This window comes from Melanerpes formicivorus, unplaced genomic scaffold (assembly GCF_026170545.1).
Source record: "Melanerpes formicivorus ecotype bairdi unplaced genomic scaffold, bMelFor1.0.p_v2 SCAF_35, whole genome shotgun sequence".
NCBI classification, from domain to species: domain Eukaryota; kingdom Metazoa; phylum Chordata; class Aves; order Piciformes; family Picidae; genus Melanerpes; species Melanerpes formicivorus.
The window spans coordinates 5,068,532-5,084,115 of record NW_027142387.1 but is presented as its reverse complement, the minus strand read 5'-3'; the positions used below and the strand labels follow the sequence as shown (position 1 = coordinate 5,084,115).

The 15,584-nt window shown below is 53.1% G+C and overlaps 1 protein-coding gene across 1 annotated transcript; it reads right to left on the bottom strand.

Moving 5' to 3' along the window:
• Nucleotides 1–1,193: 1,193 nt before the first annotated feature.
• SRI (sorcin) lies at nucleotides 1,194–7,378 on the bottom strand. Its single transcript, XM_068156931.1, has 8 exons — nucleotides 7,088–7,378; nucleotides 6,309–6,392; nucleotides 5,580–5,649; nucleotides 4,945–4,988; nucleotides 4,447–4,594; nucleotides 3,742–3,855; nucleotides 1,821–1,879; nucleotides 1,194–1,439 (listed from the first exon to the last, which is right to left on the bottom strand). Exons 1-8 carry the CDS (start codon nucleotides 7,136–7,138, stop codon nucleotides 1,413–1,415), a joined length of 597 nt encoding a protein of 198 aa, XP_068013032.1. The 5' UTR covers nucleotides 7,139–7,378; the 3' UTR covers nucleotides 1,194–1,412.
• Between the last annotated feature and the right edge of the window lie 8,206 nt (nucleotides 7,379–15,584).

The following is a 15,584-nucleotide window of genomic DNA, read 5'->3' as shown; positions in this document are numbered from 1 at the left end:
CTCCCTTCCCTCCCAGCCCCTGTGTGCTCCTGCAGAGAAGTATCTCCATGAAGGACACTCAATGCTACCCACTAACAGCCTCTTGCCTTTAGTTGGCTGAGAGAAGCTGCTGGTTGTCCCCTCTCCAAGAGACAGCCTGGGTAGGGTCGTCCCAGTGCTGTCAATGGCTCTTCAGCTTGTGCTGCAGTGCAGGTGGTGGAGCCTCACAGTGGTGCTGCTGGCTTTGACTGAAGCAGAGCTCCATTGTCTTGATGGCAGCTGGCGTCCATCTGCACCACCTGGCTCTTGTCCCTCTGTTGCTTCCCTTTTCATTCCTATTAATTAGCATCACCATTACTATTTTCAGTTATTAAACTGTTCTTAACTCACAAATTTTCTCACTTTTATCCTTCCACTTCTCTTGCCCCATCTCACTGAAGGGACAAGACAAGGGGCTCTGTGGTTGCTTAGTTGCCAGCCATAAGATCATCAGATGGCTCAGCCATCCATGGTGCACTGTGGAAGGCTCAGCCTCTGCAGCCCTGAGTCTGGGGTCCAAGCTGGGCTCTGTCCTCTTTGTCTTGCTCCAAGTCAAGGAAGCGTTCAAAGCTGTTCCAGAAATGTGTGGTGGCCATGGCACTTGGAGTCATGGTTTAGCAGCAATGGTGATGTTGATGGACTGGATGACCTTAGAGGGCCTTTCCAACCCAAAGAGGTATGTGATTCTTAAGTCTGAAGATCATACATTTCTTTCTCTGTCTCATTCCTCTTACCAAGCACACTGTGAGGTTATTGCCCTCCTTTTTAAGGACCTTGAGCATTCTGGTCTCCTCTGAAGGCATTTCTTGGCCCACAGTGGAGCTATGACCCACTACTCATATGGCTTCCACAGCATGGAGTCTTAGATTGGGTTGGGTTGGAAGGGACCTTCAAGATTATCCCATTCCAACCCCCTGCCATGGACAGGGACACCTCCCACTAGACCCTGAGCCTTCTGAGCCCCAGTTCCTGCTCAAGGCCCTTCCACTACCAGTTGAAGAGAGAGAAGCAGAAGGATGAGCTTGAAGGTCTTTGCCAACCAAATGATTCTGTGAGTTTGATTCCATTTAGGGCAGAAAAAGGTCAAGTACACTCCAGGAGCTGCTGGAGTGAATTTGAGGGAAAAACCCAGGAGAGGAAGAAGAAAATCTTGGAGTTATGCAAAGTGAATTCAGTTTCTAGGAATAGACCCATCTTTAATGGAGGCAGGGTGGAAAGGGAAGCCAGGAGCACACCAAAGCTTACAGTCATTGTGGAAACTCAACATCTGCAGTGTGCAAAGCGAGACCGGCAGAGGACAGCCAGTCTGGACGGACACAGGCACTGCAAGGCTTGGCAAAGCACAACACAGGCTGGAATGTTCACCGTGGTCAGCCATGGCTTGCTGCCCTGCTTCAGATGCTCATGACACACTGGATGAACTGGAGAAAGAAAAAACACTCCTTAGAGGGATGGCAGAGATCAACTGCTCGGTTCTTCCCGGAGGCGTTCAAGGCCGGGTTGGATGAGGCCTTGAGCAAGCTGGGCTGGTGGGAGGTGTCAGAGGGTTGGAACTGGATAATCCTGAAAGTCCCTTCCAACCCAACCCCTTCCATCTTTGAGGTCCCTTCCCACCCAGCCCATTGTAGGATTCTCTGTGAAGACCTCTTGAGCCAATACTTAACACCCCTAGATGTCTCAGTTGGCACCACGGGCCTGAGAAGAGGCAGAGACTCAAAGCCCTGCTGTTTGTCTCCAGTTTTTTAAAGCTTTTCTTTAGTCCTACTCTGCAATTTGAGCTGATTCCTTAGGAGTTCACTTACATCATCATACTGGAAGTTCACAAAACCCTGCTGAGATGCATCCCTTCTTCTGAAGCATTCTGCAGAAACAGATGAAGAAAAGAAAGCAGGTGAGAAGAATTCATCATTTTGGGGGGTAAAATGCAGGGTACTGCCACAAAATCCCCAGAGGATGTGAAGAGAACTCAGGAAGACTGCAGCTCATTCCCAGGCTCATTGCCCACTCTTCACATCCACACTTCACGGTATCACAGTATAACTAAGGTTGGAAGAGACCTCGAGGATCATCGAGCCCAACCTGTCACCACAGACCTCATGACTAGACCATGGCTCCAAGTGCCACGTCCAGTCCCCTCTTGAACACCTCCAGGGACGGTGACTCCACCACCCCCCTGGGCAGCACATTCCAATGACAAATGACTCTCTTGGTGAAGAACTTTCTCCTCACCTCGAGTCTAAACCTCCCCTGGCACAGCTTGAGACTGTGTCCTCTTGTTCTGGTGCTGGTTGCCTGGGAGAAGAGACCAACCCCTTCCTGGCTACAACCACCTTTCAGGTAGTTGTAGAGAGCAATAAGGTCACCCCTGAGCCTCCTCTTCTCCAGGCTAAACAATCCCAGCTCCGTCAGCCTCTCCTCATAGGGCTGTGCTCAAGGCCTCTCCCCAGCCTTGTTGCCCTTCTCTGGACACGTTCAAGTGTCTCAATGTCCTTCTTAAACTGAGGGGCCCAGAACTGGACATAGTACTCAAGGTGTGGCCTAACCAATGCAGAGTACAGGGGCACAATGACCTCCCTGCTCCTGCTGGCCACACTATTCCTGATGCAGGCCAGGATGCCTCTGGCCTTCTTGGCCACCTGGGCACACTGCTGGCTCATGTTTAGGTGGCTGTCGATCAGCACCCCCAGGTCCCTCTCTGTTTGGGAGCTCTCCAGCCACTCTGACCCCAGCCTGTAGCTCTGCATGGGGTTGCCGTGGCCAAAGTGCAGCACTCGGCACTTGGACTTGTTGAATGCCATCCCATTGGACTCTGCCCATCTGTCCAGTCGGTCGAGGTCCCTCTGCAGAGCCCTTCTGCCCTCTAACTGACCAACATCTGCTCCTAACTTGGTGTCATCTGCAAACTTGCTGATGACTGACTCAATCCCCTCATCCAGATCATCAATGAAGATGTTAAAGAGGATAGGGCTCAGCACTGATCCCTGGAGGATGCCACTGGTGGCTGGCCGCCAGCTGGATGTGGCACCATTAACATGTCATGGACAATAACTTTGCTGGTCCTTGGAATGATGCCTGCAGCAGTTTTCAGTCAGTTTTTCAATGGGGGTGTCAAAAATTCAGGACTGGTCCAAACCTGCCTGGATTTCTATCAAAAGGAACCCATCTAGTGGTGGTAAAAGTTCAGCCTGAACTGGAGACAGGTGAAAAATCATCTTGCTAATGAAAAATGTGTGGTGAGCAATACAGCAATGAGCTCTGCAACCCCCAAACATGAGGATATGGAACTGTTAGATCTGGGCCAGAGCAGGCCACCAAGATGATCAGAGGGCTGAGAGTCGGGCCTATGCAGCCTGGAGAAGAAAAGGCTCCAGGGAAACCTTAGAGCAACCTTCCAGTACCTGAAGGGGCTACAGGAGAGCTGGGAAGGGACTTTTGACAAAGGTCTGGAGCGACAGGATGAGGGGCAATGGCTTCAGACTGGAAGGAGCTGGATTGAGATGAGCCATGAGGAAGCGATTCTTGCCCATGAGGGTGGTGAGGCACTGGGACAGGTTGCCCAGAGAAGCTGTGGAGGTTCCCAGCCTGGAGGTGTTCAAGGCCAGGCTGGATGAGGCCTTGAGCAAGCTGGGGTGGTGGGAGGTGTCCCTGCCCATGGCAGGGGGTTAGGGCTGGATGATCTTGAAGGTCCCTTCTAACCCAACCCAGTCTATGGTTCCAACATACCTGTGAGAGCTCTGAGCTTCACACAGCAGGCAATGTAGTCATCAAAGGTGATCTTGCCCTGGGTGCTGAACCTCCTCGTGATGGCCGTCACTGCCTGTGGGCTCAGCCGGAACCCTGAGGGGACAAGAAAAGCCTTCTTTTAAAAAGGTGAGGGCACACAATCCAACCCATCTGTAACTGGAAGCATCAGGTGCCAGCCACTGCAGGATGGTGACTGGTCCTGGGACATGCTGTAGGTCAGCATCAGAAGCAAGAACACTTCACACAGAACCACAAGGGATTGGAAGGGACTTGTGGAGATCATCCAGTCCAAGCCCCCTGCCAAGGCAGGGTCACCCAGGGCAGGTCACTCGGGAACACATCCACATGGGTTTGGAATGACTCCAGAGATAGAGACTCCCACAACCTCCTCCAGGGCTCCAGCACCCTTGAATTTCAGAAGTTCCTCCTCATGTTCAGATGAACTTCTGATGTTCCAGTCTGTGCCCACTGCCCCTTGCCATGTCCCTGGGCACCACTGAACAAAGCCTGGTTCCATCTTCCTGACACCCACCCTTGCAGTATTGATCATCACTGATGAGATCCCCCCTCAGACTGCCCCAATTCTCTCAGCCTGTCCCCATCACAGATGTCCCAGGCCCCTAGCAGCTTTGCAGCCCGTGTTGCACCTTCTCCAGGCAGTGCCTGTCCTCCTTCCCCACTCACCCATGTTCACCAAGGCTTTCTCCAGCTCCTGACGATCCACAGAGCCGCTTCCATCGCTGTCAAAGCTCATGAAGTGCTGCTTCCAGCCATTGACCACAGCCCACAGCTCCTTGAACTCATTAAACCCCAGTGTCCCAGACATGTCCCTCTGATTTCAGAGCTAAGGAAAGGAGTTCTTGAGATAAACAAAAGAAAAAGCCCTCTCTTCAATAAGGCTTAATGGCCATGGTGGTGTTGGGTTGAAGGGTGAACGTGGTGACCTTGAAGGTCTTTTGTGACCCAAACAATTCCATGATTCTATGAAAATTTGCATTTTTCACCATCTCTAGGTCAAAACTCTTCTTGAGGGTCAATGGGCTAGTGGGAGGTGTCCCTGCCCATGGCAGGGGGTCAGAACTGGATGATCCTGAAGGTCCCTTCCACCCCAAACCGTTCTGTGGATCTATGAATCTTTGCTTATGCCAGCTCCAAATGCTTCCCTTTCATGGCAAAGGATACATCCAGCATGGAGATCATGAGTCTGCAGGTCTCCAAGTTGAAAGCTGTTGAAATCAGACAAAAAAGGAAACTCAGTGATGGTGAGAAGGGTCTCCAGGTGTGTTTTATTTAAACACAGCATTTTTAACTGCTTGTTCTTCTCTCCTGATCAAACCTGAGTGTGTCAAACAGCAGAGAACAGCTTCCACTCCTACTAGACCAGGCTGCTCAAGGCCTTGTCCAGCCTGGTCTTGAGCACCTGCAGGGAGGGGGGACAGAGGAGCCTGCCACAGAATCTTTTGGCCAGTATCAAAGCTCCAGTCAAAGAACAGAGGGACCATTTGAAGAATTGGTTGACCACTGCAGAGCAAACTTCTCCAGCTCCTCAGCTGGGTGGAAGGGAACTAAGGGACCTTCTGAAGAACTAGTTGGCCATTACAAGCCAAACTTCTCCATCTCAGCTGGGCAGAGGACAGCTAAGGAGGTTGGGCAGAGCATTCCTATGTGCTCAGAAGAGAGGGTTTGGGTCTCAGAGCAGCCCATGTGGAAAGCAGGCCTCTTCCCCATGCAAACACAAACTGCAGAAGGCACCCCGAGGCTTCCCCAGCAGCTACTGTGAGCTCTAGGGTGGGGTGGGGTTGAAATCATGCACTTACGTTTATATGCTCCTGCAATGCCTGACTGGGTGAGACATCTCTGCAGCTCATCAGCATCTATTTGTCCATCCTTTGGAGAACAGATGAGGTATCAGCTCTTGCCTTCATCCCCTCTCCCAGGCTGGTTATCCCCAGACCCAGGCCCTCCTCACCCTTCCAACTCTGCTCCACGACACAAATTACCCTTTACAGCCCAGATCATAGAATCCTAGAATGGGCTGGGATGGGAGGGACCTTCAGGATTATCCAGTGGGAGTGGGACACCTCCCACTAGCTCAGGTTTATCAAGGCCTCATCCAACCTGGCTTTGAGCATTGCCAGGCTTGGAGCCTCCACAGCTTCTCTGGGCAACCTGTTCCAGTGCACCATCCTGAGGAGGAAGAATTGCTTCCTCATGTCTTATCTCAATCCAGCTTCTTCCAGTTTGAAGCCACCACCCCTCAACAGGTCACTCCCATGATCCTTTTATAGACCTGGAAGTACTGAAAGCCAGGCTGGCCAGGGCCTTGAGCAGGCTGGCCTAGTGGGAGGTGTCCCTGACAGTGGCAGAAGGTTAGAACTAGATGATCTAGAAGTCCCTTCCAACCCAACCCAGTCCTTGGTTCTCTGTGGATAGATTTGCTGCACCACAAACAAGAGGCTTTCCTCTTTCCAAAAGCTAATTTAGAAATGATTCCCCAGGAAACAAACAAAAGAAAACCCAAGCAAAAATCCAGGAAGTTCTTTTACCTGCCCTGCTACAGCAGCAAAATACCCATACAAAGGATCCTGAGCTTGGCCAGGGAATGCTGGTCCTCCTGGAGCTCCTCCGTACTTGGGAAAGAAGAAGAAAATGAAAGCAAGAATAAAATTAAACATTCTAGAAGGGCTCAGGTTGGAAGGGACCTCAGAGCTCATCTCCTCACCTCCCCACCATGGGCATGGACACCTCTCAACCAGACTCAGCTGCTCAAAGCTTCATCCAGCCTGGCCTTGAATACCCCCAGGGAGGAGGCAGCCACAGCCTCCCTGGGCAGCCTATTCCAGAGTCTCACCACCCTCCTACTGAAGGACTTCTTCCTCAGCTCCAGTCTAACCCTGCTCTGCCTCAGCTTCAACCCATTCCCCCTTAACACCCTTGGGAAAAGTCCCTCTGCAGCCTTCCTGTAGGATCCCTTCAGGTCCTGGCAGGCAGCTCTAAGGCCCCCCTGGTGTCTTCTCTTCTCCAGGCTGAACAACCCCAGCTCCCCATGAGCTCCCTCAGCCTGTCCTCACAGCAGAGGTGCTGCAGCCCTTGGATCATCTGTGTGGCCTCCTCTGGACTCGCTCCAGCAGCTCTGTGTCCTTCTCATGCTGGGGACTCCAGAAGTGGAGGCAGGATTGTAGGTGGGGTCTCAGCAGAGCAGAGTCCAGGGGCAGAATCCCCCCTGCTGTCCTGCACTCTGGGCTGCCAGAGGGCACCGCTGGCTCCCGGGCAGCTGCTGAGCGACCGCCCCGCCGTGCCCGTGCCCGCCGCCAGCCCCGCTTACCCCGCCCTGGTAGAAGCCGCCGCCAGGCGCTGGCTGCCCGGGAAACGCCATCTTCCACCGGCCCCGGTCCCTGCCCCTGCCGGCACGGCCTCGCCCGGCCTCAACCACCCGACCAGGAAGGGGGGAGCGGGCCGGGTCCGTGGGCTGCGGGGAGAGCCGGAGCCGGGAGCTGCGGCAGCGGCGCGCGGCCCGCGGCCGCCTTCCCTCTGCGGTGCGGCCGGGCGGAGCTGCGCGCTGCCGCCGGCAGCCGAGGGGCGCGCACCCCCACGGCGGTGGTACCGGCCCGGCGGAGGCTTTTCCTCGCCGCAGCGATCAGGCGGAGCCGCGCCGCCTCGGGGCCCGCCCCGGGGCCGCCGCTTCCTCCTGCCCTGCGGCGGGCGCCCTGCGCAGCACCTCGCCCAACCCCTCTGCTAAAGCGGGGCGTCCGCAGCACCTTGCCCGGCATCGTAGGATGTAAAGATCATCAAGTCCAACCTCCCTGGCAGGGCAGGACCATAGAATCTAGCACAGGTCACACAGGAACACATCCAGATGGGGCTGGGAAGTCTCCAGAGGAGACTCCACAACCTCCCTGGGCAGCCTGTTCCAGTGCTCCGGGACCCTCAAAGAAGTTCTCCTCATGTTGAGGTGGAACCTCCTGTGCTGGAGTTTGTATCCATTGCCCCTTGTCCTATCACAGGGTGCAACTGAGCGGAGCCTGTCCCCTCCTTCTTCACCCCCAGCCCTCAGGTATTTATAAACATTTATTAAATGCCCTCTCAGTCTTCCCCTCTCCAGACTAAAAAGCCCCAGGGCTCTCAGCCCCTCCTCATAGGGCAGTGCTCCAGCCCCTCCCTCATCCTGGTGGTGTCTGCTGGTATCCAGGGGGAAAATTCACTCCTGCAGAACTTTTGTTAAAACTTGTTATCTTGATCTGCAGGGCACAGCTCTTCCTGCCAAGCAAAATGATGATGATGATGGGAAGGCTTCATTGTAACAGCCACCACTGTGCTTTATTTTATGCAGTCTTGGTGGGTTTGTGCTTTCTGCATGGAGGCAGAGCAAACCATGAACTGCAGTTGTGCATTATGAAAGACTTAGGGAAAATCAAGTTATTTTAGAATCCCCTTCTTTCACCACCACCTCTTCTTCCCCACCAGATCTGCCCCTTTTCCACCCCCATCCCATTTTCCCCCTTTTTCCCCTCAAACCCCAGAGCACCTGAGCTCTGTTGGAGTCTCCTTCCACCCCAGGTGTGGCCACTTGGCCCTCCCCACCCACTCCCCTATTTAATCCCCACCAGGAAGGGCAGCAGCCCCAAGCTGAGCCCTCTGGGGCTGGAGGATCCTCCTCTCATCTCAGGTGAGTGCCCATGGTGCACACTGGGTGATGGTGGTGGTGATGGAAGCAAAGGCTGGAGGCCTGGTGCTCCCCGCCTCCTCCCCCTGGGTTGTTAGGAAGAAGATTGATGGCTACCCCCAATATCATCCATGGGTGTTGGCTGGGCCTCCTTACTGGGGCTGAGCTCCTCTGTGTGGTATCTTGGCTGCTTGAGGGTCTTGCTCTTGGCTGTAGGATGGGTGCAAGAATGGTGGTGGTAGGGCAGGAGCTGTTTAGGCAGAGTGGAGGATGGTGTAGAGGGAGCAGGAGCTGCTTGGGGAAGATGAAGTGGGGGGGTGGTGGTGGACAAAGGTCTGGTGGTCCCCCAGTTAGGTAGAAGAGCTTATTGAATGGAGAACTTATTGAATGGTTGCAGGTCAGGGGAAAGAGCCAGGGAGTGACTGCTTTCCACTGCTCATCATCCCTGGTGCCTTTCCTAGTGGGAGTCAGAGTGGGCATTAACGCACACAGAACTGGTGCTGTCCCAAGCCCCCAAGAGGAAAACAGCATGTTTTCAAGCTACATGGTTCTTGTTTGTAGCTATGTGACATGCTACTTAATGACTGAAATTCTGTGTTCTTCTGATTGTGATGATGCATAGGCCTTAGGAGAGCCACTCTCATCTTTCTAAATGCTTCTTTAATGCAACGTTTACAAACACCTTCATCTTCTTGTTGTTGCTGGCTCCCTCATTGACACTTTAAGCTCAACACCTTATGGCTTTGTATGAGAAACTGTGTACAATTCATACATACCTTCTCTGGAATTAAAAAGCCTTGAAAACAGGATGGAAACGTTCAGAACTACAGGTTTGTTCTTAAAACTGGGAGATCCATGAGGTCTGGTCTTCATTTTTACAGATCTTGCCAAGTGATCCAGAAAGAGTTGTTTAGGGCATCCTCATTTCCTGGTTGCAAAATAGCTAGCCATGCAGGTGGATATCCAATTCCCACGTGTGTTCAATGTGCTTTGTGATCTTTAGATCATAGAATTGTCAGGGTTGGAAGGCACCTCAAGGATCACCTAGTTCCAACTGCCCTGCCATGGGCAGGGACACCTCACACTAGATCAGGTTGCCCAGAGCCACATCCAGCCTGGCCTTACAAACCTCCAGGGATGAGGCTTCTACCACCTCCCTGAGCAACCTGTTCCAGTGTCTCACCACCCTCATGGTGAAGAACTTCTTCCTAACATCCAATCTGAATCTACCCACTTCTAGTTCTTTCCATCTCCCCTAGTCCTATCACTACCCAATACCTAAAAGGTCCCTCCCCATCTTTCTTGTAGCCCCCCTTCAGATACTGGAAGGCCACAATAAGGTCTCCTTGGAGCCTTCTCTTCTCCAGACTGAACAGCCCCAACTCCCTCAGTCTGTCCTCATAGGAGAGGTGCTCCAGCCCTCTGATCATCCTCTTGGCCCTTCTCTGGACACCTCCCAGCACCTCCAGATCCTTCCTGTAATAGGGACTCCAGAACTGGACACAGCACTCCAGGAGGGGTCTCACCAGAGTGGAGTAGAGGGGGAGAATCACCTCCCTCGACCTGCTGGCTATGCTTCTCTTTATGTAGCCCAGGATGTGATTTGCCTTCTGGGCTGCAAGTGCACACTGGTGGCTCCTGTTGAGCTTCTCATCCACCAGCACCCCTAAGTCCTTTTCTTCAGGGCTGCTCACAAGCCAGTCCCTGCCCAGCCTATATCAGTGCCTGGGATTGCCCTGACCCAGATGCAGGACCTTGCACTTGGTCTTGTTGAACCACATGAGGTTGGCTTGTGCCCACCTCTCCAGCCTGTCAAGGTCCCTCTGGATGGCCTCCCTTCCCTCACAAGGGCCAGGGGTGTTTGGAAGCTCTCCAGACAAGGAGACTCCACAAGCTCTCTGCGCAGCCTGCTCCAGGCCTCCAGCACCCTCACACCAAAGAAGTTTATCTTCTGGTTTAGGTGGAACCTCCTGGATTCCAGTTTGTGCCCTTGTCCTGTCACTGGGCACTACTGGCAAGAGCCCAGCCCCATCCTCTTGCCCCTCACCCTTTAGCTCTTGCTGAGCATTGATCAGATCCCCTCTGGGGCTGCTCTTCTCCAGGCTCAGCAGCCCCAGGGCTCTCAGCCTTTGCTCCTCACAGAGATGCTCCAGGCCCCTCAGCAGCTTTGTGTCCCTCCACTGGACTCTCTCCAACAGTTCCCTGTCTGGAGCTGGGGAGCCCCACTTGGCATACACCCCTGGGGTCTCAAAGTGGTCACCTGTGCCTTGCTGTCAGCCAGCAAGGCATTCAGAAAGCACTGAAATGGTTGTGTGATGACAGAGCCACTTCTGTTGGCAAAGCCTTTCAAGACCATCTGGTCCAACCCTTCTTTATCTCTACCAAGTCTGGGGCTAAACCATGGCCCTCAGCACCACATCTCTGCCTCTGGGAAATGTTTCCAGGGATGGGTGTTCAGCCACCTCCCTGGATTTGCACCTGGGAGTGAAACTCAGATAAATTGTTTGAGCTCTGCAGTCTGCTGTCTTCATCACAGAGCTTCACTAATGACTTTGCTGCCTTAAAACTGACCACAGGCCATGGAATCACAGAACAGTTTGGGTTGGAAGGGACCTTCAAGGTCATCCAGTTCCAAGCCCCTGCCCAGCTTGCTCAAGGCCTCATCCAACCTGGCCTTGAACACCTCTAGGGAGGGGGCATCCACAACCTCCCTGGGCAATCTGTTCCAGTGTCTCCTCACCATCAAGAATTTCTTCCTCATCTCCAGTCTCAATCTGCCCTCTCTAAGCTGTTGCCCTGCGATGTGGGAACCAGCCCTACCACTCTGAGAGAGTTCTAGGGCAGGTATGTTTCTGTGGTGCTGGGGGCAAGGACCTTTCTCCACAAGGCTTGCACACCCAACAGAGTCAGTAAGGGATTTATGTAGTGTCAAATCATACATATTCATTATAATTTCATGTAATAGTGGGGTTAAGATAATTAGTTCCAGGAAACTATTTGCATAATCCCTCCTCCAAATTCCTTCCTTCTGTGGTTGCCATCTGGTGGTTGTGAGTGGGGGTCTTTGGATGCAGTAAGTAGTCTTCCTCACAATTGTACTTTTTGCCTTGTACCTGTGAACTGCTCTGGCTACTTGTCCTTCCACCATCTTCATACAGGGGTCATAGCCCCTATCCTTGAACAGATACTTTCCTTTATGTGGGAGTTGATAATGAGCTATTGCATCAAGCCTCCATCCTGATAATCAGCTGCTTTCTCAGGCCTACTGGTTCTCACTATAAAACAGTTAAAAGAGGTTACCAAACAGCTGCACAGGCAAATTCAAACAGAGTCAGAGCCTAAAATGATTTTGCTGTTTTATTCTGCCATGCATATTTATCTGCTTGTACTTAGTCTAATACACATACCTGATGCCTATCCTCATACCAATACCTAGTCTAATACATCATCAATAAGTTTGCAGATGACACCAAGCTGGGGGCAGGAGTTGATCTGTTAGAGGGCAGGAGCGCTCTGCAGAGGGACCTTGACAGGCTGGACAGAAGGGCAGAGATTCAACACATCCAAGTGCCAGGTTCTGCACATTGGCCACAACAACCCCATGTAGTGCTACAGGCTGGGGTCAGAGTGGCTGGAGAGCAGCCAGACAGAGAGGTACCTGGGGGTACTGGTTGATGGTAGCCTGAACATGAGCCAGCAGTGTGCCCAGGTGGCCAAGCAGGCTGATGGCATCCTGGCCTCCATCAGGAACAGTGTGGCCAGCAGGAGCAGGGAGGTCATTCTGCCCTTGTACACTGCCCTGGTTAGGCCACACCTTGAGTACTGTTGTCCAGTCTGGGCCCCTCAGTCTAGGAAAGATGTTGGCTTGCTGGAAGGTGTCCAGAGAAGGGCAAAAAAGCTGGGGAGGGGTTTGGAGCACAGCCTTATGAGGAGAGGCTGAGGGAGCTGGGGTTGCTTAGCCTGGAGAAGAGGGGGCTCAGAGGAGACCTTATTGCTCTCTACAACTACCTGAAGGGAGGTTGTAGTCAGGTGGGAGTTGGTCTCTTCTCCCAGGCAACCAGCACCAGAACAAGAGGACACAGTCCCAAGCTGCACCAGGGGAGGTTTAGGCTGGATGTTAGGAAGAAGTTCTTCCCAGAAAGAGAGATTGGCCCTTGGAATGTGCTGCCCAGGGAGGTGGTGGAGTCACCATCACTGGAGGTGTTTAGGAAGAGACTGGATGAGGCACTTGGTGCCATGGTTTAGTTGATTAGATGGTGTTGGGTGATAGGTTGGACTTGATGATCTCAGAGGTCTTTTCCAAGCTGGTTAATTCTATTCTATATACTTACCTACCTACTGTAATGCCCATATCAGCCCCTCATCCTATCAAAAGCGTTTAATCTCTTCACATCCACTTGAACTGAATTGCCACCACTGCGGTGCCACCAGAACTCACCTCCCCCTGCAATTCCCGTAAAATCAATGAGACTGGTAGAATTAGTGGGCAAATACCTTGGGGTAGTTTGCCTGACTCATCCAGAAGTGTCCTGCAAATCACCATCTCCAGGAAAATAAAGGTCTATTTTGTTTGTTTGCTTGCTGGAGAGCCCCACTGCCCTGGGTGATGCAATGGAGCTCCCAGCACTAGGTGAAATCACAGGTTTCAGCATTTCTGGCACCAGAAAGAGATCTGTCACACCCTGGGCAGGAAAAGCCCTTTCCTGGTCATGCTTTCCCCTCTTGCTGCTTGTTTTGGTGACTGCTTCTGCTGCTGCACGGGGAGGGGGTGGTGTTGAAAATAACCTCCAATATTGCAACACCCATCCCCAAGTGGCCTGCAAGAGATGGACTTGCAGCTCCTGTCACCAGATTTGGTCATACTTGAGTCAAGACTTGAAGCAGAGCCACTGAACCTGGAATTTCCTCCTCTGGATGTGGCTTCTGTGACTTTTTTCTCACTTGCTGGATTTTTCCTTTCCTTTTTCTTTCCTTTATATGTAGCAGCCTTTCTGAATAGAGATGGAAGGACTCAGCCTGTTGCTGTCCCAAAAGGTGCCCAGCAGATGGCACAGTGGCGCTGCTAATGCAGGCACACCAAGCCGTGAGGGATGGCTTTCTAACCTATGGGTACAGGACTTCACCATCTACAAACAGAAGCTCAGCCAAAGGTAGAAACAGAACCCACCAGGCAGACCTCAGGTGCAGGAGCGGCGCCATGGGGCTCTGTCCTGATCGCAAAGAGGAGCCCTTCTCTGTGCCAGACTCCTTCTGACATATATACTCCTAACCCACAGTTAGATATCTATAGAATTGCAGAATCATAGAATGGTAGGGTAGAAAGGGACCTCCAGAGATCATCCAGTCCAACCCCCCTGCCAGAGCAGGGTCACCCAGGACAGGTCCCACAGGAACACATCCAGATGGGGCTTGAAAGTCTCCAGGGAAGGAGACTCCACAACCTCTCTGGGCAGCCTGCTCCAGGCCTCCAGCACCCTTGCACCAAAGAAGTTTCCCCTCATATTGAGGGGGAACTCCCTGGGTTCCAGTTTGTGTCCATTTCCTCTTGTGTTGTCCCTGGGCATCACTGAGCAGAGCCTGGCCCCTTCTTCTTGCTCCCCACCCCTCAGATATTTACAGACATTGATCAGATCCCCTCTGGGGCTGCTCCTCTCCAGGCTCAACAGCCCCAGGGCTCTCAGCCTTTTGCTCCTCACAGAGATGCTCCAGGCCCCTCAGCATCTTTGCAGCCTTCACTGGACTCTCTCCAGCAGTTCCCTGTCCCTCTTGAACTGGACCCAGTACTCCAGCAGTGGCCTTACCAAGGCAGAGTAGAGGAGGAGCAGAAACTCCCTTGACCTGCTGGCCACATTCTTCTTAATTCTCCCCCAGAAATCATTTGCCTTCTTGGCCAATGTGGATAACTGTCCACCAGGACTCCCTGGTCCTCCATGAGATGCTTTCCAGCAGGTCACCCCCAAATCTGTACTGGTGCATGGTGGACTGCTACAGCCCAGTTCCCTCAGCTGCTCCTCACCAGCCCTGTTCTCCAGTTCTGTTGCCCTCCTTTAGACCTGCTCCAGCCCCTCAGGGTCTTTATGCTGTTCTGTTTTATTCTCTCCAAGCCAGGGGCATTAAAACCCTTGTGGTGAGTTTCCTGATGCTCCAGTCAAGTTGAGCAGCTCTTGCAGAACCATTTTAGTTCAAGAGGTTCCAGCCCCAGAGCCACAAGTGGAGCCTGGGGGAAAGCTGCCTGTTGTGAGGCAGCTGAGACTTCACAGCCACCTGTGAGGGCACCGAAAAGTGGCAAATGTGACAACTGCTGCATCAGGAGGGGATGAATTCAGGGCCTGTCTGCAGCCCCTGCTCTGCAGTGAGAGAGAATTGCTGATCACAAGGCTGCCTCTTGCCTCTCTAATCCCTGCAGTTCCTCTGAATGAGAGGACTGTCAGCTCCAGGAAACTTGCATTCAGCTCCTCATCTTGCCTCTGACTTCTGAGGTGATGTTGTGTGAGTCACTGACAGGGGCATTGCTAAAGGAGCTCGGATGTGGCTGTGATGAGACTGAGTGTGAATCCAATTGTCAGCTTCCTCCTGACAGACAAGGTGGCTTGGCCTGGAAACATCCAACCTGGCCTTGGAGACCTCCAGGGAGGGGGCACCCACAACCTCCCTGGGCAACCTGTTCTGGTGTCTCCCCACCCTCACTCTCAATTTCGTCTCAATCTCCCCTCTTCCAGCTCAGAGCCATCACCCCTCATCCTGTCACTCCCAGCCCTTGTCCAAAGTCCCTCCCCAGCTCTCCTGGAGCCTCTTCAGGTACTGGAAGGCTGCTCTAAGGTCTCCCTGCAGCCTTCTCTTCTCCAGGCTAAACAGCCCCAAATCTCTCAGCCTGTCCCCATAGGGAAGGTTCTGCAGCCCTCTGATCATCTTGGTGGCTTCCTCTGCACCCTCCCTAGCAGCTCCATGCCCTTCCTGTGCTGGGGGCACCAGAACTGGAGGCAGTACTGCAGGTGAGGTCTCAGCAGAGCAGAGGGGCAGAATGCCCTCCCCCATCCTGCTGCTCTCCCTGCTGTGGGTGCAGCCCTGTATAGGGTTGCCAGAACCCTAGGGTGAGGGCTGCTTGTGTGAGCATCCCATGGGCAGTGAAAGATGATGTGAGGAGGTGAGCCCAGGCAGC